The following is a 21,873-nucleotide window of genomic DNA, read 5'->3' as shown; positions in this document are numbered from 1 at the left end:
CTTTGTTGATTGCATATTTTCGTAATGCTATGGAAAGGGGCCAGACAAAAAATTATTGGTTAATTTTTCTGGATCGCTCAAGGATATCCCATGAGCAATCCAGAAAAAGGAATCTATAATTTTTGAAGGCACTTGGAACTTGAGATTGCATAGGTGGATAGAAAAGTAGATTTGTTCTGGAATTCATCTTATTTTTAGGAGAAGCAAGTTGATGTTTTCTTTTGAAACTACTCAGTTGTATGACTTAGCTTTATACACATTTACCTGAGATAACTGGAACAAATGTCAGGTTTTGGGGAAATCACAGGAAACAATGACAGTGCCAGTGGCTTATATTTGTGATCTGGAGAATTGTAAGGGAAGCCTCGGAGTAATAGATAAATAATGGTAGCTGGGAAGAGTTAAACCTAGATGATGGAAATTTTATGATGTACAGAACTGTAACAGGAAGTGCACAGTTTGTACTCAGTAGAGTCAAATTGCATACTCGCATCCACTCCCATAATAATAGGACATGCAATAGAAATAACTAACAATTCCTTCTTGCTTGCAAGTTTTTTGTGCTCAGTGTGTGTGTGTGTGTGTGTGTGTGTGTGTGTGTGTGTGTGTGTGTGTGTGTGTGTGTGTGTGTGTGTGTGTGTGTGTATGTGTATGCACATGCTTGTGTGTTGTACATGCTTGCATGCATGCAAGTGGGTCTGCATGAGAGTATATGTGAGTGTGTGTGCATGTGTGTGTGTGTGTGTGTGTGTGTGTGTGTGTGTGTGTGTGTGTGTGTGTGTGTGTGTGTGTGTGTGTGTGTGTGTGTGCATGTGTGTGTGTGTGTGTGTGCGTGTGTATGTGTGTGTGTGTTTCTGTGTGTGTGTGTGTGTGTGTCGTGCGTGCACACGTGTGTGTGTGTCTGTGTGTGTGTGTGCGTGTGTATATGTGTGTGTGCATGTGTGCATGTGTGTGTGTGTGTGTGTCTGTGTGTGTATGTGTATGCACATGTTTGTGTGTTGTACATGCTTGCATGCATGCAAGTGGGTCTGCATGAGAGTGTGTGTGAGTATGTGTGCATGTGTGTGTGCGTGCGTGTGTGCATGTGTGTGTGCGTGCGTGTGTGTGTGTGTGTGTGTGTGTGTGTTTCTATGTCTGTGTGTGTCTGTGTGTGTGTGCTACAATGCTGCATTACAAGAAGTCTGTATAGCAGTAGCGTAGTTGGGGTGGGTTTAATGGTGTAAGGTGTCTGGACATGTGAATGGTAGATCCCAATCAGTGGGTACTGCAATACTGCATCTGTAGTCAAGGCTGAAGCACAATGCTGTCAGCTCTCAGAGTGTGGTATTAAGTAGAAACAAAACTGTGAAGTCAGAAGACCTTTTTTTTTTGCTTCTTTACTCATAGAAGGATGGCATCAGATCAAGGAGCTGCATCAAACATACCAACCTCTAACTACAGCAGTGCTATATAGAACAAAAGCAGACATGTTCATCAATGCCTACTACACAGTGTTATGCAAACATCTGTACCACATCAGTTTAGTTATATTATTGAGGGATGTTCATACCAGTAGTACATGACAGTAACCCATCTCTGAGAGGTAAATTCAGAATAACTCCACCATGCATTTTATGTAGACACGCAAAATGATGTACCAAATTACCACTATCATTGTATGCCTAAATTCATCATTAGCATTAATAAGTAGTACACTTACTCTTATATGAGCTCTAGATAGAGTTATCTGACATTTTTTGTTAGTTTTGTTGTTTAAATTGTCAAGAATCTAGCACATTACTTACCTTAGAACGTTAAGGACTTTCTATGGCAATGTGTACTAACTTCAGCTAAGGACCAAGAATGAAATAAATAAAATGCCACTAAGTCTTTTAGTCTGTTTGGAAGCATTACAGTAATGGTTTGGTTTGAGGGCTGTTTGTTAAAATAATCCCCTAAAGATATATATAACATATATATATATATGGACAGAGCAGAAGATCGACCAAGCGAAGAAGACCAGAAGAAGGCGCGAAAGGAAGAGAGAAGGCAAGCAGACCACGAGTGATGGGGAAGAACCACGACAACCGACAAGACCCACGGATGACGGACGACACGGTGAAGGCGGCAATAGGGGGTGGTGGTGGGTGCGTGCGAGGCGTAGTGACGGGAGATTGTGGGGTCCTAAGGTAAGTGTGGGTAGGAGGTAGTGGGGTTAGGGTTGAGTGTGAAGTAGGGAGTTAGGTGGGGTTGGGGGTGAGTTAGGTTAGGTTTGTTAGGTAGGGTGGGGGGGTGGTTAGAGTTAGTTAGGAGGAGTTTATGGGGAGTTAGAGTTAGTTAGGGTTTTATAGTGCAGGTTAAGACGTTAGAGTGACCCAGGGTAGGGTTTAGTGTAGTGTTTTTGTGATTTTGGTGTGCTGGGTGTTGTGTGTGTGTGGTGTGGAATGGTGGTGTGTTTTTTTAATTGATGTGTGTTGTGGTGTGTGCAGTGTATGGTGCAGTGTATTGTGTACCGTCGGTTATTGTCGCTATCCGGTTATTGTGTGTGGTCGTGTTTCGTGGACTGGTCGAATATGTGGTGTGTCGGTGATGGATGTGGTTGGTGTGTGGTTTCGACTATATATATATATATATATATATATATATATATATATATGTTATATATAGATCTGATGTAAACTGTCTTAGACCATAGCACATCTTGTAAAGTTTTTGAGGTACCCTCCAAGAAATACAATCACTGGTAAGTAAACTTTCCTGCAATAATGGATTTTAGTCATGGTAGGATTAGGTCCAATGCAGCATTATGGCACTGAATAGATGGTACATCAACTGTGATAAGGCTGAGACAGAAGGATATATACAAAGGGTGAAAGCTGAAATGCAAGGTTAGATAAATGGACTAAAACATGTCTGCCTAAATCTAGAACAATATAATGCAACAACTTTGAAAAGAAGAGAAAATATAAGGATATTGTTTCAACAAGAAAAGTATGAGGATCCCTAGGGGTGTACAGATGAGCTTTATAAAGACAAGCAAGCAATACAGCAAAGGAAACAAGGATAGCCAGTAATAACTGTGATACACAAGCATCAGCAGTAGAAAATATTAAGTTGTTGTCCTTCTTTGTATGAGGCTGGTTGGACTCCAGCTGGAATATTATGTTCAGACCAGGAGATCTCCTCTTCATAAGGACATGGACAGAACAATGTGTGTTCACAGGAGACAAAAAGGATGTACAGTCTTCTGCAAAAGATGCTTAAAGATTCCCTAGAAGAGCATACTGAGCACAACCTTGAAGAGCAAATGGGGATGAAAAGTATTTAATTGCTTCAAGGGGGTCTAGAGAATGAAAAGAAATATGCAAGTATAAGCTGATACTGTGAAAATAAAAATTGGGTGGTTCAGTAGTGATGTTAAGAAATATTGTTTCTCAGAATTGATGAAGCAGGACTGGAACGATTTTCATAAACAGGTGAAGGATAAAGACGTTGGGAAATTTAAGAATATATGACGATCATAAAGCAACTTTTATAAGAGGTGGAAAAAGAAACTAATTCCATGTTTTCAAGAATAGTAAACTATCTGATGGACTTATTTCATGTAACTTCCTAAGTTTTGTAATTTGTAATTACCTGTCAGTATCCGAACCACATTTATACAGTTAAATACACATTTGGCTATCTGGATAGTAATGATTTTCAGACATAATAAAAGGGGGTAATGCAAAAGGAGTTATAACCAACAGTAAACAAATAAAATACCTTGAACAGCTTAACAGTTTTAAGAAGTAACACAAATTTCCATAGAACATCAGCCATAAATAAAACAGTATATGTAACCCAATAGCTGATAAACGTCCAGGTGCACAACAGGGACAATAACAATAAGAGGCAGTGCTTGGGCTGTATTACTTTGATAATTCTTCCCAGAGCTCATAAATATTGTTACCAGCTAGAATTAAGCAAAGAGTACCCAACATACTACAAAAATAGTTTCACTGCCGGTTGTGAACATTTTATGAGGATTCAAGGATTGAAACTCTTCTGATGATTTAAGTCCTGAATACAGAGATGTATGTGCCATGGCCTGGTTTTGGAGTGCTCCATCTACTATTTGAATAATAAAAAAGTCTATCTGATTTGAAGTTTGGAGATTTTTATCACTATTCTACCTGCATCACCAATAAGTTATCACATTTTCCAACATAATCAAACTTTCATTACCACTCTATGCGTTTCGGATCAATTAAACAAACTCCTGCTTATTCAGCTGAAAAAAGTTACCATGCTACACAAATATACATCCATACAACCCCTTAACACCTACTGCCTGCCAAAATAATATCCCTAGACATGAATAAAGTTCAGTTAAAACAATAACAGATAAAATAAGAACAAAACCACGAGTAGCCTATCAGAAAACAGCATTACCAACAAAACAGGCCTGAATCTAGAACTGAAATCTAAAATCCTACACTAAAATTAATCAAACTAAAATAAAAACCAAGCTGCAGAAAAGCTAACATACCATAACATGACTCATATTAAGCTAGTATAATAATGTCAAAAAGTAATGGTTTGTATTAAAATTGAATAAATGTTACCTCCAAACTACAAGAGGAAAGTGCCAACAAAGCACCTGACTTTTAGAAACAATGTAAATTCAATGTGAACTACATCAAGCCCTATTCAATATTCAGGTTACACAGCTCAATGAAATGACTGGGAAACAGTAATCCAAACAAAAATAAGTAACTAAGTATGTAAATAAATAATTAAATACAGAGTGAGCGAGATCGTGGTTAAATTAAATTTATTGTACATAGGATTAGGGACACAATCTCAGCTTACTTTTTTTTCTTTCATCATAAAACCTGTTTCTTAAACCTAGAGCATAACATATTTCATGCATTGTACACTAGATCCACAAATATTTCAAACAATAATAAATAATAATAAAATTTGCACAGAAATACCCTGTGTTGAATTCCAGCCAATTACTTACATTTTAATATACCAATGTACACAGTTGAAATACATTTCAAGAGAGAATGTAAACAGGGTAACCACATTTTCAATACAAGCTCCTCATTTTACCATTAATTATATTTTATAAATTTATTTCTCACCACCCTTTTCAAAGTTCACTTAAATTACTATCCCCTGTCCTCCACAATAAAGCTGCACTTATTTAATGTACCTCATTCCTCACCCATTTGCTTTTGCTTATTTTGAAATAGGTTCATAGCTTCATAGGTTGGTATTAGGCTATCAGCTTCAGGGCCTATACAAGCCTAGCCATAACAATTCCCGGGATTTTTCTTCCCACAATATTTACTTTCCTGGACCCCTGTCTAGCAGGGCAACTGACGTGATCCCTAGGGTGAAATTCCTATCTCCCATCCAATTGTCAAGGTTCCTTTTGAAGAGGGCCAACAAGGCACTTTACTTGACATGAATGGGCAGTCTATTCTAGAGTATGGGGAGTCTCTGGGTCAGGAACCTATCCCTCCAGCATGTTTTGTTTATTGTGATGACAAGGTTTAGATCCCTGGAGCTTGTGGCTCTGAGGGATTGGGATTTCTTTAAGTGGAGCATGTCCAACAGCTCAGGGTTTGACATGGCCTTGTATGTTAAGCAGAGATCACCTCTGAGTAGATGATATGCCACAGAGTATAGGTGGAGTTTTTTTAGATGGTCAGCATAGGGCATCTGCTTTAGGCCTGTGATTCTTTTAGTGAGGTATTTCAATGGCCTTTCCAGCTGTTGCAGATGTCTTGTGAGGTACATACCAAACGGGGCATTATACTCTATAATGGGTCTAATGAGGGATGATTACATGAACAAATGAGTAAATGAACAGACAAGCTTCACCATTAAGAAATAAAAATAATATAGTTAATCTCTGTTTAAATTGTCAAACTATGAAATCAATGAAATTCTGTAGACTTGCAAATTGTGCACACATGCATTTTGCCCCTTCACCCCATTTCAAAAGAAAAACAAGCATCCTTCTGCATTTTGACCATGTTTTATCCAGTTAAATAAATACATCCAAACTTTGGCTCATTCATTCACTCTTATTAGTCAGTCCCACAACAGAATTTCCCTTTGCATTTATCTTTTCCATTTTAGTTGTTAACAAAACATAATTTTACCATCCATGTGGGACTTCCTTATCACAACTTCATTACTCCATAGCTAGAGGCAGACCTCTCAAAAGTTACTAGAAGCCTGAAGCTCCAGAAGTTATGCAAGAAGCATAGAACATTTCATGGCATAAATCATTCTGTCATATTTCTCAGGCCTATTTACTTACAGACGACACTTGTTTTTAGATTAAACCAAGGGCATTAATCCAGACATTCACCTATTGAAAAATAAGAGAAAGCATGTCAGCGCTATCTATAATATAATTAGTGCACTTTTGCACCACAAGCTCCACCCAAACAACCCAGGATTACAACATATTAACTTAATCTTGCTTTTGTCCAGCTTTTCTTCTCTTTTTACATTGTAATGCCTATATTTTTTTAAACTTAAAAAAGTACTTGTTTACTTTAATATCTTTATCACATACAACAGTCACTGAAAAGACTCACCCTCATCCCCATATTTAAGATACCCCTGACTACACAAATCTGCTTTACTATATAACATGCAATTAATGTTATGAAATGTTTTATAAAAAATACTATTAAAACAAAAATTGTTTTACTTACCGTTACCTTTTTCCTTTTGATGTCCTTTTAGACATTAACAACATAAAGTGGGATAAATTCTTTACAATCCATCCACAAGTTTAACAAAGTCAGTAAAAGTCCTCTGTTTCTCAGCCATTTTTTTTTCTCACAAAACCATATTTCAGAAATGTGATTGATTCTGTATAACCTCACTTTTATTTACAAATTTGAGTTTTGCTGGTCTTCTTTCTATTCATCTCTGTCTCCCGACATTAGACTCTGGTTCAAGTCCAAGGTAGTCCTGATTATTCTAGTCAGCTGTTATCCTTTTTATGTCTCTCAAGCATTTTCATTTGTAAGTTGTAACATTGGAAAAGGCTTCACTAACAAAGTCTCTCTATGAGCTGTATTGTCATAAGAATGGGAAGCAGAGTTCCCCTCTGTTCTGTTCAACGTTTTTTTATTTATTTATTTATTTTATTTATTTAAATTTGTTGACCGGGAGTGTCCGACTGGACGTGGGTCCATTTTCAGCGGAGGCCCGGGGAGAAAAGCTCCACAGTAAAATAAACAGACAGTAGTTACATTGGATTACATAGTGATTAACAATTTAACATAGAAATTACTTACAACATATTTACAGATGAGGAACATAGTACATCAGTAGTCAACTAGAATCTTTATCTGTGAAGTACATAACAGGCATTAACAAATGTAACAATGAGAAGTTCCTGCTGTATAATAAGTACTAGGCTTATGAGCATCTGAGCTTGCTATCATCAAGGTAGTTAGTGGAGGTGAAAGAAAGGTAGTAGTTGGATGGGGTGGATGACATTAGAGTGGGAGTTGCAAGGGCATAGCCAGCATGTTTTTAGGTGCACTTTTAATAAAGTTTTGAAGTTGGTGCATGATGGTACGGAGGTAATTGTGGGTGGGAGTGAGTTCCATAATTTGGCTATGGCGCAAGAGAATAGTGCTTCACCAGCAGAGTTATTGGCTTTAGTGATCTGCAAGTGATTTTTGTTGCTGGATCTTAGTGGTCTGGTGGTGCGATAGGGTTGGAGTAGATTCTGAAGGGATGGGACATTTAGTGGATGGTTTACTAGTTTGTGGGTGAGTGAGAGTTGATACCACTGAAGGAGGTGAGGGAGTTCAAGCCAGCCCAGTTCAGCAAGTTTTGAATAATCATGTTGTATTTCCATTAACCTGTTCTGCAACAAGAACATGTATTTGATCCTCCAGGAAAAATATATCCTGAAAACAGCTGGATATAGCAGCTTAAATCTCACATCTGCCTCTCAACATTCCCTGATTGCTAGGATAAATTTCCTTCTGTTCTGCCTGGTGTACTGTGAATAGTTATTTTGCACAAGTACTCTTTTTGAATTATTTTCCCCCTTCTGCCACTGTTTTATCAGGATCAACTCTTTCTGCTGGCATGATTGCATCTTGACTAATACAGGTCTTGGTTGCTTTCTCATGTTAAGTTTTGGCGCAAATATTCGCATCTATATTACCTGATCAAATGTTTAGGTTGGCGAATACCTAAACATTGATCTGGTTAATATCGAAAAATTGAAAACAGTAAACAGCCAATTTAATGTAGAGAATGAACTCCCTTGGCCACAAAAAAAGAAAAAAAAATTTAAACCAAAATGAAGTAGGGGGCTTTGCCCCCACACACCGCCACACCCCCCTAACTAAATATACCAACTCCAAGATCACTCTATAGTGGGGAAAGGGGCAAAATCTGCATAATGGCCAAAGGAATGCTTTCCCTGCTTGAAATCATCCATTTTCATTTTTTTGTTTTCGAAATTACCAGATCGACATTTAGGTATTCGCTAACCTAAACATTCGATCAGATAATAGGAACCCAAATATTCAATGTGCCCTTTAACAGTTCCTGCTGTGGAATATCAGTCCAATTGCTTATTTGTGCCTTCATAAAACTAATACAGTCTTTTCCTTCTAGTTTCTCTGGTACAGCAGAAAATCTCAGGCTTTACCTATGTGGTCTGTCCTCTAATTCTACCATTTCTTGAAACGTGTCTCCTTGAGGAGTCTCCTACTCAGCCAGTCTTTTCTACATTTTGACCACTGAGTTTTGCAGTTTTATCAGCTCATCTGAAGAGCTAGAAAGAGCTTCTTCTATTTTTCACAGCTTTTGCTTATTTGATTTTATATACTCCTTCCATGTTTCATTTATTTTAATTAGCTCAGTAAATTTTATTATTTTTCCTCTAAATTACTGGAAGCCATCAATTTTACCAAAGCTAGAGCTTGAACTGCTTTTTGCTAAACAGCTGCAATGCAATATTCTTTGCAGTCAGTGTTTTCTCTTCACAATTGCTAGCTGATTTTTTCCAAGTTCTCTAAATATTTTCTTTGCTGGCATCCAGACGGTATATTTACTAGCCAGTAACTGAATTTAACTCAAGCTGGGAGAATTACTAGCTTTTATTTCTCTGTTTCTTTTTTTCCCAGAGACAGAGAAAGCTGAAATGAACACGTTGATCAGTGTGCAGCCATCTTGGATGCCATACTGATAATGTTATTACCATTTATCTGACTTCTTCAAAACAAATATCTTAAATATCTTATACCATATGTCACATTGGTAAAATTAGGAAATCAAAAATGATGATGTTGCCAAACTTGTTTTCTTTTCAGTGCCAACTCAGTGTCATTTGATCTTGAAAACTTGTAAACTTATTGACTGTTTTAGAATTACTAGGCCAGTGTACTCTTTTCATGAGGGGATCCAAGGTGGTATTTATACTGACTAGGAGAAATTTAAATAGGGCACAGGGGAACATCCCCTTCTTTTTTTCTGTAAGTGTCATGGGATCTTTTACATCTACCTGAGGTACCACCAACTCAGGCACATGGGGGTTAGTTTAACAGAAACAAAATCTAAGCTATAAACCAATTTGCTCTTCCTGTCCTAAGTTACAGTTTTGGAATGAATGACTGGCCCCATAACATGTTGCAAAGATTAGATAGAAAAACAAGAAGGCTGCTTCATGCTCATCAAATGATTTATAAAAATCAGTGCATACCAAGATTATATATTCCCCTCTGTGAAGGAGGGATGGGCCTCCTTGAAATTGATTACATGTATAGATCTGCAATCGTGGGACTCCACACATATCTGCTGACCTCACAAGATCCAAACATAGTGAAAGTTTTGGGTCTATATTACCTTATTGAAAAACTTCTTCATTGAATGCCTCTTCATTGACCAATAAACAGCGAACTCCTAAATCTCTGATTGGCCACTTCAGCAAATTTTTTCTCAGGGGAAAAAAAAGAATCTCTTAGCCAACCAAAAACAGAGCAAACTTTCAAACCCTACAAAGTAGGGGTCTGTGCTCCCCACAACCCCCCAATTAAATATACCAACTCTATGATCACACTACAGTGGAAAAGAGGGCAAATTCCCAATGATAGCCAAGCATTTTTTCTCCTCCTGAGAAAAAAATTTGCTGAAGTGGCCATTTGAAGATTTTGGAGTTTGGTGTTTATTGGTCGATGAAGAGGCGTTCGATGAAAATGTTTTTCGATAAGGTAATATAGACCCAAAAGTTTTGAAACATGAGGAGAATAAATCTAAGATGACTTCTCTGCTTATTCTAGCAGAAACATATCAGTGTCAAGCAGGAATGTAAATCAAACCAGAAGTAGATAAAAATCAGGCAGCAACTGAATGTCCCAAAAAAACAAAAGAAAAAAATATAAGGTAAAGGGCCAGATGAAAAGGCAAGAAATGTGGAAAATGCATAAATATAGCTGCAAGTATAGAAAGCTTCTGGAAGAACCTCATGTTGATTGGTAACAAATGCAGGAATGGTTAAGGAGAGGCAAATTCAAACCAAGAGATGAAAGGTTAATATCGGCAGCCCAAGATAGTGGGCTACGTACACTCTGGTTTACACAGTCCACTGAATATGTGGGAGAAACAGCAAATGTAGGTTTTCTAAAATCGAATTAGAAACAGTGATACACCTTGTTGCTGGTTGTGACATGCTAATGGCAGACGGATTGTATACTGAAATGCATAATAATGTGGCAAGACAGTTGCACTGGGGATTGTGTAAACATTATGGGATTGAAGTGGCTGAAAAATACTGTAAACATGAGTCACAAAGCATCATGAAAATTATGACGTTTACATCACATGGGATCACCCATTACCAACAGTTCAAAAGACATGCTAGAAAACCGGATATAGTGGTTCATAAAAAGAAGACAAAAGTAGCATTGCTCATTGAAATTGCCACAACCAGTGACTACAGTGTCTACCATACAGAGAGACACAAAGTCAGAAAATATCAGGCTCTGCAGGCCGGAATGAGAGCAATGTGGAAGAAACATACCCAGACAGTTGCAATAGTAGTAGGAGGAACAGGTCTTATAAAAATTAATCTACAGTCGAATTTAGATATGTTACCAATCCATATAACCCCATACAAATTGCAGAAGGAGTCATTACTGGGCACATTGCGGGTGCTGCGAAGAGCACTTTTGGCTGACAGTAAAGATTGAAACAATCCTAATTTCATGAACTTTAATCGTACTTTGACTTAGGAATGGAGTCCATTCCTGTCATGGTATTACAAACCCAAAAGACTTGGAGAAATTAAACAAGGGTTAGTTTAACATGTCATATGAACCTATTGATCATTTCTGTTTACTTGACATATAGCACAGTATCAACTAGTTTGTACAGTCCTAGATTTTGATTATTTCTGTGGTGCTGAGTGGAATTATGAGCAGTATTAGTGGTGAAACTGAACAGTGACCAAGTTAAAAAGAGGTCTGATTTTACATTGCCTCTTGTTACTTTTGTTCTATTCATTGTACTCTGACGTTGTACATGTTTAACATTATAAAGAGTTTCCTGTGACTGCCTCTTTGAGAGTTGAAATTGCTCTGGTGTCGAGTTTAATGTGTTCAGCAGCTATAAATCATTTCAGGTGGGTAATAAAAAATTGTTGTCACACTGACTAGCAGAATAAGGCAAAGGGTGTGGTATAACAAATATATAATCTTATACAGTGCCTCAAAAGCTAAACAATGTTGTAACTACACATATATCTGTTGTAAGCAGCAAAATCAAAACCCTCTTTCCACATCCCTCATAAACTAACAAATTAAGTAAATAAGATTTATTAGCTGGAACATACCTCAACTAGAATTCATTGAGCAGTTCTTTTTTTGTTTGTTTGTTTGTTTTTTGATGAACTTTTAAGCCTTGTCCTCAGCATTGCCTCCACCATTTTGCTCACAAATGCTATCAGACTTCCTGGGCAATAAGTTTCCATTGCTATTCCTTCATCTGCCTTGAGGTTTATAGTGCTGGAGTATTTCCTCTCTGTAAGACTTGCTATAGAGCTCTGTCATAGGTTTAACCAAAAGATGAATCTTTTCTGATCGCTATACATTTTCTTCTTTCAGTTTCCAAAGAGCCACCCTTGCTTCCTCAGTCATTACCACCTCATCTGTCCGTTCATCCCTTAATTGTCATGCCACCTGGATTTGTAACTTCTCTGTTTCATTTAATGAAAACTAATATGCAGCATTACTTAAGTGAGTGATTGCTACTCATTCTGCTTTTGCATTTTCCCTTCCCAAGCTAGTTCCCTAACATTCTTCCTCACCTTTTCTCTTTCACATACACCCTTAAAGAAGACTATCTTCTATCTTTAATACCCTCTGATAACATATATTCAACTTTCCATTCTGTCTTATAAATACACCTTGCTACCCTGTTTCAGGCCTTCTGCTTAGGTGTCCCATTCAGCTTCATTCTTGTCCCATATGTCCTTGTATTTTTCCATCTACATTTCTTATTGTTAGCTTCACCTTCCTAGTTAACTGATTTTACCTCCATTTCATGGTGACTCTTCTTATCTCTTCTGCCAAATCTTTTCTTCAGTTATGGGACTTGATAGCCTTATCAGTCCCTCTGTCTTAGACTAATTATAATACTGAAGCCTGCCGATTCTGGTCCAGCCTGGTCTTTTTCCCATCGCCAGTTTCAGCCTGAGAGTGTGTGTGACCTTATTACCTGTTGGAACCCAAGATCATGGATTGTCTGTTTGTCATTCCAAGAGATACCGTTAACTTGAAATCTTTGAAGAAGACTCCTTCTTGCTTTTTCTGATCATCTTGGGTAAAGGAATACTCCAGTTTGCCTCTGAAGGATTGAGGTCTCTAATCCTAGCAGCTTCCTTTCTCCTGATTATCTCTTAATTCTATTCCTAAAAAAACAAGTAATTTATTATGTTGTGATTGGGAAGACTGGCTGGATTTAGTGTAGTGATATATTTTCCTTTTTTCTGTATTGTTTCTTTGTAGTTCCTTAGCTTACTACTGGCTCCTCGCTCTTAACATTTCCTTCCTGCCCCATTTCTTCTTCCTGACTTTAATCATGGCACATCTTCCCTTATTCTACCACACCCCTCCAACTATTCCCTCACAGATGTTGCCACCTCATTCACTTTTGCCAACCCTGACATTCTAGGACATGCTGTCCTCATTACTGACATATGACGTCTCTTTCTGCTACCAGCCCTTGCCACAATATTATCACAATAATATTCTGTTTGTAGTCAGCATTTTTTCCAATTCTACCATCATTGGGTTAGGCTTCCAGAGTTTTTGAACAATTTTCTGAACTTGTTACCCTGCCTTCTTTTTCTGGATCACCCATTTCCATGTTTGCAGGTGTCGTAAGCATTACTAAGCTCTTTTATTATTGCCCCTAACATTTTTGCAGGTGCCCTACAGTTAGCATTAAGTATCTATTTTACCATATTTTGGAACTTGTTTCTTCATTTTCCCTTTTATTTTGTTTACCTTCCTGTTTGTTTCCTCCTTCCTTTCATCATTTAATTCATTCCTTCCTTTAACTTGCTATCTTTTCCTTCCAAAAATTGTTGAGTCTGTGTTTCACTTACTACTTTTCCCTTGTTCCTGTTTTCCACTTCCTTGCCCCTTCCAATTCATACTGCCCTTCTGCTATCCCATTCTACTTCCTGTTTCTCTCACATCAATCTTTCCCATTTACTACCCTATTTAACTTTTACTGAACAGCATTTTTTTCCCACACCCGTTTTTATCCCAACTTAAAGGTGCAGTCACCTTTGTGTGTCATTTCAGTCCTTGCTTTAGCTAAGCAGTTTCTTATGGACAGAGATGAAGCCTCCATGCTGAACACCCCTAAACCTTCCAAACTCACCCACTCAGTCATTCTATTAATCCCCAGCTCTCCACCATTTCCCAGTCAGCAGTCGAATTATCTTATCCTCATTTTCCTCTAGTTACTGATCTTTAGCACAGGAAGCATTTCTTAGTTTACCGTACCCTCTAATCCCCAGCACACTGCTGCTATCTCCTTTGCACCTTCTATTGTCTCCTCAGTGGTTCCTTCTAGCAGGCTCTTTGTTCCCACAAAGTAGTAATATGCTGGTACACCTCTCCTCTTTAAACCATATCTGTAACCATTTTACTGATTAAGAGGAGTGTTAACCCTTTATGTTTTTCACCGTTCATCAAACTTTTAATTTTTCATAGTTCACTCCCCAAATGCCTGTATTCATATTCCCCACCTAATGTCCCAAGTAATTTAGTTCATTAACATTACCTCCCCATCCATGTCCCCTAGGCTATATCACCCTCCTGTCCCAGTATACCAGAATAACTTTTCATTTTATTACCTATATTTCTGTTCCTTCTTCTGAGTGTCTGGTCCTTGTGATAGTCCCTCCTATCTTTCATCTGACAAAAGAAACTAGCCTTTCCTTACTTCTGATTTCTTCACTTCCCTTTGTTTGAATTTCCTTCCTGCCAGGACCCGCTGCCCTTGCTGGCATTTCTTGTCACATCTACTCACCCTAGTACATCTACATTGCTTATTTGCTTCTCAATATCTATGTGGCTTGTCTCCTGCTTTGTCTTTGCAACGTTTCTCCTCTTCTTTAATCATGCTTTAACCTGTTCCACTGCTTAACAACCTCCTGTCTTATCTATTGTATTAATGGCCTTTCTCTTCTGACTACCCCCTCTCTTGATCTGCTCTTCATCTTGCCCTTTCTGCACTTTTCCTCTCCATCTTATCTCCTGTCCTTCTTTAATCACAGCCTGCCCAGTCTCTGTCTCTGTTCTCCCTCACTTGAATGCCTAGCCCACTACCATTAATAGCATCTGTATCCTCCTTTGCAATACCTGCTAATTATCATACATCCCAGGCATCTTCTTCCACATCAAAGCTCTTAGAGCTATCCCCTGTCCACCAACTTGCACACGTTAGCCAACTCTCCCTCCCTCCCTCCTCCTTCAATCTGTACTACATCCTCCATTTTATTGTTGTAATTTATTTTATTTTAATGTGTTAATACCATGCAAACCAAATTCAGGTTCAGCATGGGGAAAAATAACAGATAAATATAGAAAAAATACTTGGTAGATAAATATATATATATATATATATATATATATATATATATATATATATATGTATATATCTGTGTATATATATATATATATATATATATATATATATATATATATATATATATATATATATATATATATATATATATATATATATATATATATATATATATATATATATATATATATATATATATATATATATATATATATATATATATATATATATATATATATATATATATATATATATATATATATATATATATATATATATATATATTATATATATATATATATATATATATATATATTTAAAATATATGACGCAATAATTACATATATTATATTATCATATTGTGTAAGACAAAAGAGCATCCAGCATATATGTTTTAAGATTTGTAGACAAGTTCCATGGTTTTCACGTCATATGGTAAATGTCCTGTGTCATATTATTTCATACGTTATTTTTTCTTCTTTACCTATTTCTGTTTTTTCTTCTTAACATACCTGCCTTGCCCTCTTAAATGAATGCCCTTGCCATCTTACATTCTGTGTCCCTTCCCGGTACTGATCTAGTTCTTAATCACTGATCAGTTGCCTATTTCTTTATTTAGCATGATACAATCTCGTGTCTCGTGGATGTTCTGTCTCAACCGTCTCACTTTTCCCTTTCCCATATAATTTTCTTAGTCTATCCTCACCTGCCCTTCAGTTTTGTTTTCTGCTCAGTCATTTCTAAACGTCTGTAGTTCAACAAGCTCTTCTATGGTCTACTGAATGTTGGCCCTCTGTCCTGTGCTTTTTATTTTACTGTACCTGCTCTATGTTACACTTAAGAAACACTGCCACACTGTGCTTCTTACTCCTTGTAGAACATGGAGAAGTGTGTTTTTGTTTTTTTCTATTATTGGAGTATCTGTGAAAATTAATTTCTGTCTCTGCTCTACTGCCCTGTCTGTGTCATACTTCTCCTTGTCTAGCTTATGGCCACTTTTCCCTTTTTGCTGCACTCTCCGTTGATCTGCACTGCTGCTGCGGTCTATATCCCTTCATCGAGTACGTAAATATTAAACGCTTGCATCGTCGAATATTCACGTACTGAAAGAAGTTATTGTTGGTGGCTGTGCCCCCCCATAGTCCCCACTTAATATATATTCCTACTCCAAGACCGCACAGTGAGGAAAGGGCAAAAATCCCGATCTTCACTGTACTGCAGAAAAAATTCACAGACTTCGAGTACGTGAATATTCGACAATGTAAGCGTTCGATATTCACGTACTTGATGAAGTGATAGAGAACCACTGCTGCCCCCACCCCCCATCCTAGTTAAAATCTTCCTTCTCCTTATGCTACTGGTTTCCTCAGACTAGTTAGCTTCTTCAGGTCTGAAAATCACATGACTCTACAAATCCTTCTTTCTTCACATTCCTACTAAGTTTTGTCAGCCCAGCATCCTTCACATTATCCTGGCTGGCAGTTGTAGGCATTTAAGCTAACACTTTCCTGCTGAACTTTCTTCCAGTGTGATGTGCTTGTTAGTGTGGCACATATCTGTGACTGTTTCATCTCTGTTCCATGCAAGCTGGAAGTTTATTAAATGCTATGACGTTTCTTGATTTTTGCCATACTGGTATCATTACACTGTAGTTGTAAGACGATATGAATGTAATGTCTGCCAAGTAGTACTTCTGTCAGGTATGATCAACTACAAACTGCCTGCATGATGCTGTAATACTCCTGTGTAGTTATGAGAGAAGGCTTTTTACTGACTCGGGTATTGCAGCATATAGGAGGGGGCTATACCCATTACTGTTGATGTTCATGATGGATCGATACTTATCACTTTTAGTCTTTAGTGACTCTGTGGCTAAAACACAGAATTCTGTAACTATCTCAGCATCAGACAGGACAGGCATAGGTCTAGATATAGGGCATATCCCATGTGAAATACAGTGGTGACCTTTCCACTCACACTCTTCGTCACTTGCACTATGCAACGTCTTTGTTCTGTGAAAGTGCATTCTGCAGTGCAGGTTGGCAAACTGGGTAACACCAGGATGAGCATTTGTGACATCACTAGATGCAACAGTGCCAGTCCAGCTGCACAGAATACCTCTTTTGCTCGCACATCTGTTCATCAGCTATACACACTTACCATATCAGTGTGCACTATGGTTAGTGTCATGCAGTATGTGAACATGATACAGGCTTGTCATTTGCTGTTTGCACTGACTGCATCTTCCTTTGTGTTCCTTTGGGTTCTCATAGAAAATAAAGGACAACTTTATGTGGCATTCTTTTTTTGTTTTTGAACCATGAGTTACTTTTACTGCTGTAATATGCAACTTGTTTATTACTCCCATCCTATGTGATTAATTTTCTGCAGTCACTTTATTGGTGAGCTTTATAACAGCGAGCTATTTAGAGAAATTTATGGCCAGATTTCCTTTCTGTTTAAGATAAGCAAATATTGTGATCCATTTTGATTTTATTGCCTTATGATTAGAATGCTAAATAAAATAAGTAACTGCAGTAAACACTTCACCTCTCTTCTGTGGTTCTGTTCACTGAATACAGTATTTTAACTTCATTGCTAAAGATGCATGCCGAAATAGGTACAACTAGGCGGAAGTCAGTGCTTTCCACAGACCCACACATTTGCAAAGACTCTTCTTCAGTCACTTTGTGTTATTTTTTGTCAGATAACTTTTTAGTCTAACATAACACATAGTATAGGTTGTCATGTTATCCAGACTGCAACGTTCTCAGGTTAAGTTATATTTTGCTGCAGCACAGTGGTACACCTCTGCCCACACAGTGATTTGCTAGATGCGCATCTGGCACTCTCAAATAAAAACTAGTTTAGCTGTTTTCCCTTTGAATTAATATATCTGATAGGCATGCTGTTGATCAAAACATATTCAAGCATCTCTGATATAAAACTTTTATATGCAAAAACACTGTTATTAATTCAAACATGGTCTACTAATCAACAGACTCCAGCAAAGGAACTTGGCCACAAAATGTGTTTTGTAGGAAAAAAATAACATGAAGAAGGAGTGTATATATACTTGAATTATATACCAATGTCCTTTAAGATAGCATTGAGAAAATCTAAAATATACACTGTCAAATGTTTAAATCTGTATTTTTGTGTCATTCTTCACTAGATTTGGAGATGGATACACTGTTATTGTAAAGGTAGATGGCTCCCCACCTAATTTGAAACCAGTGGAAGATTTTGTCAAGGCCTCTTTTCCTGGGAGTGTATTGAAAGAAAAGCATCATAATACATTGCACTACCAGCTGCCGTCTAATGAGAGTTCACTGTCCAAAATCTTCAGTGCTTTCACTACTAACAAGGAATCCCTCAGTATTGAGGACTACACTGTGTCCCAGACAACACTGGATCAGGTAATTGTACTTATTTTCTTTCCTGAATACGGCTACAGAGCTCCATATAGTTTGTAAAACCTCCAACAGACTCTTGTCCATTGACTCTCCCTATTACTGTGCCAATGCAGGATTAAATAACCATATGTGTAATTTATAACATAAAGCTGTATCTACAAATTCACAAGGTATGTTTATGAAGAAATGCACTATAAAAGCATAATTCATTCATGTAAAGAACCACTGCTATTAGTGGCAATTTGAAAGCACCTGTCCTCAGATATAAGCAGCAAATTTCAAAAGCTTCATGAAGTTCAACAGTCCTGATTTCCCAGTCCAAACTCATAGCAGTTACCATTTCACCAAACTGAACAGAACAGAGAACAGTCAAATAGCTACACTATCTTAACACAGATGGTTTGTACAACAGCAAACACTAAATGGATGCAGACATGCTGGTTGCTTCTCTGACATATAACAACTGCATTTTTTCCTCCTGTTTTCAATCTAGAGTAACAAGTGGATTAATAGCATTAAGAAGTAATAAGATGGATTTGAGGTGATGTACTAATAAGTCTTTGGTTTTACTTATCAGACAGTGCAGCTATATAAAGGTAACCAGAGCATACAACTAACACCCTGGTACTGTCTGCACTGCAACTGTTCTGATCTATTAAGGAAACAGTACAACAGGGTAACTCCTTCTTTATCAGAAGAAAAATAAATTACTTTATAGAGAGAGATTTTGTATTAACATTACTAAGGTGTCATTTTCATGTTTAATTACTGTATATACTGATTTGCATATTTAAATGTTACATTGATGAGAAATTTCACCATTTCTTACTTATCTTTCAGCATCATAAAATATCAAACTGAACAGAGATATTATTGTGTTTTCCAGTTATTATAGTTTATAAACTGTCACATTGCCAAGATGGCCTGTTTGAAAGTTTTCTTTTTCTCATATAACATGCTGATTAAATTAAAGATATCAGTAAAGAACACAGTTGACTGAGTACCTAGTATCTCATCATAAGGTGACTCAGATGGTAATTCTGACTGATGTTTGTATCTCATCACAAGGTTACTCCGGTGGTAATTCTGACTGATGTTTGTATCTCATCCCAAGGTGATTCCAATGATAATTCTGACTGATGTTTGTATCTCATCACAAGGTGATTCTGAGGATAATTCTGACTGATGTTTATATCTCATCACAAGGTGACTCTGATGATAATTCTGACTGATGTTTGTATCTCATCACAAGGTGACTCTGATGGTAATTCTGACAGATGTTTGTATTTCATCACAAGGTGACTCTGATGGTAATTCTGACTGATGTTTGTATCTTATCACAAGGTGACTCCGATGGTAATTCTGACTGATGTTTGTATCTCATGACAAGGTGATTCCGATGATAATTCTGACTGATGTTTGTATCTCATCACAAGGTGACTCTGATGATAATTCTGACTGATGTTTTGTAAAACAGAACATCTTAACAAGCATCTCACTCAATATCTTTCCGCACACCTCTGCAAACTTCAAAATGTTGTGAACAGTGTTGAGTTCATAAAGGTTACGGAGAGGTTAAGTGATGCTACACCTTGCAGTAACCTTTTTGAATTTAATGACAGTTTTGGGAAAAACTTAGTTCCCACTAATTACCACATCGATGGGAGCCCACTGAACACTGAAGGCGTTATAAGAGATCTGGGGACACAGGTTGACAGCATCCTCTCCTTCGACCCCCACATTGCCACTGTGGTCACAAAGTCCTTCTATGTGGCACATCTCATTACCAAGGGTTTTGCATCCAGCAAGAAAGAGGTCATCATCTCTCTACTCTTCCCTCATTAGGCCAATCATCGAGTATAATGTCCCATTTGGCATGTACCTTGCTAGACACATGCATCAGCTGGAAAGGCCACAAAGGTACATCACAAAGAGGATCCTAGGCCTTGAACACATGTCCTACATAGACAGACTCCAAAAACTCCAGCTATTCTCTGTCTCATATCGCCTACTAAGTGGCAATCTCTGCTTGACTTGCAAAGCCATGTCTGACCCAGATCTTTTAGAAATGCTACATCTAAAGAAATCCCAATCCCTCTGCACCACACGCTCCAGAGACCTCAGCCTCATTATCACAATCAAAAGAACATGCTGGAGGGACAGGTTTATAACCCAGAGACTGCCCATGCTCTGGAATAGACTTCCCATACATGTCAAGCTGAGCACCTCACTGGCCCTCTTCAAGACAAATCTTGATGCGTGGATGGGAAATAGAAAGTTCACCCCGGGGATCACTCCAGTGGTTCTACTTGATAGAGGCACTGGGAACTAACGTCGGGTGACACGATGCCAGGGCACTTCTATGGGCTAGGCTTGTCCAAGGCCATTAGCCTAGTACATACCTATGAAGCTGTAATATGGGTGCTTTAGAATGAAGACATGAAGAACTGCATCAGGCTGTCTTCAAGACTATGCCACATACCACCCCAGCACTGCCTCTGGAAGGTATCTACAAGCCGAGTGAGGTAAGTGCTGAGGAGTTTACTGGCAAGGTAAGTTTAGTAAATGTGCGTCTGAGTGTATGTGAGAAGCTGCATGTGTGAGTGCATTGTGTAAGTGTACGTCCACCTAGGAAAGAGTCATAGGGGAGTTAGGAGCTAAGTTAAGTAGGTATGTGTTTGTGTGTGGGTAGGTGACTGTATGGGGGAATGGTTGAGTGTACCTACAAGAACAACTGGATGGGGAGGGGACTGTTTTGTGTGAGCATGTGCATATGTGTGGCTATGTGTGCGTGTCTGTCTGTTAAATGAAAATAGGTGTATGTGTGTATTTGTGTGTGTGTGTGTGTGTGTGTGTGTGTGTGTGTGTGTGTGTGTGTGTGTGTGTTTGTGTGTGTCAGCTGGGGTGAATGTCATACTTCCTCAGGTCCCCTGGACTAATGACCATACACTGCAACATTGTGTGGCCAGAACCACTGCACACTGGGATAAGACTCATGCCTGAGTGGCACTTAAATGGTAAATGGATGTGGGGGGTACTTGACACAAGGAATTACTTTGGACAGTGCAGTGGTGCAGTGGTAGCATTGTTGCCTCACAGCAAGAGGTTCTCCAGTCTGATTCTCGGCTGGGGTACCATCTGTGCAGAGTCTGCATATCCTCCCTGCATTCGTGTGGGTGTCCTCTTGGTGCTCCGGTTTCCTCCCACATTACAAAGACATGCATTGGGAGTGTTTCTCCCTGGGTCCTCCACTGAAAATTGGCTTCATTCTAAGTCAAACTTTTCCGGTAAACAAATGTTAAATAAAAATAAACAAAATAAAAACTTCTCATGC

General features: G+C 38.0%; 1 protein-coding gene across 1 annotated transcript in view; it reads left to right on the top strand.

Annotated features, from left to right (window-relative positions):
- Positions 1-21,873, top strand: part of LOC122792759 (phospholipid-transporting ATPase ABCA1-like) — a 2,266,772-nt gene that overhangs the window by 2,197,511 nt on the left and 47,388 nt on the right. The window contains exon 47 of the mRNA XM_044060333.1: positions 18,299-18,542. Coding sequence (XP_043916268.1) covers positions 18,299-18,542 — 244 coding nt within the window. The remainder of the gene's footprint in view (positions 1-18,298; positions 18,543-21,873) is intronic.

This window comes from Protopterus annectens, chromosome 2.part0 (genome assembly GCF_019279795.1).
Source record: "Protopterus annectens isolate FY-2018-M chromosome 2.part0, PAN1.0, whole genome shotgun sequence".
NCBI classification, from domain to species: Eukaryota; Metazoa; Chordata; order Ceratodontiformes; family Protopteridae; genus Protopterus; species Protopterus annectens.
The sequence above is the reverse complement of the archived record's forward strand: the minus strand, read 5'-3'. Positions and strand labels throughout refer to the sequence as shown.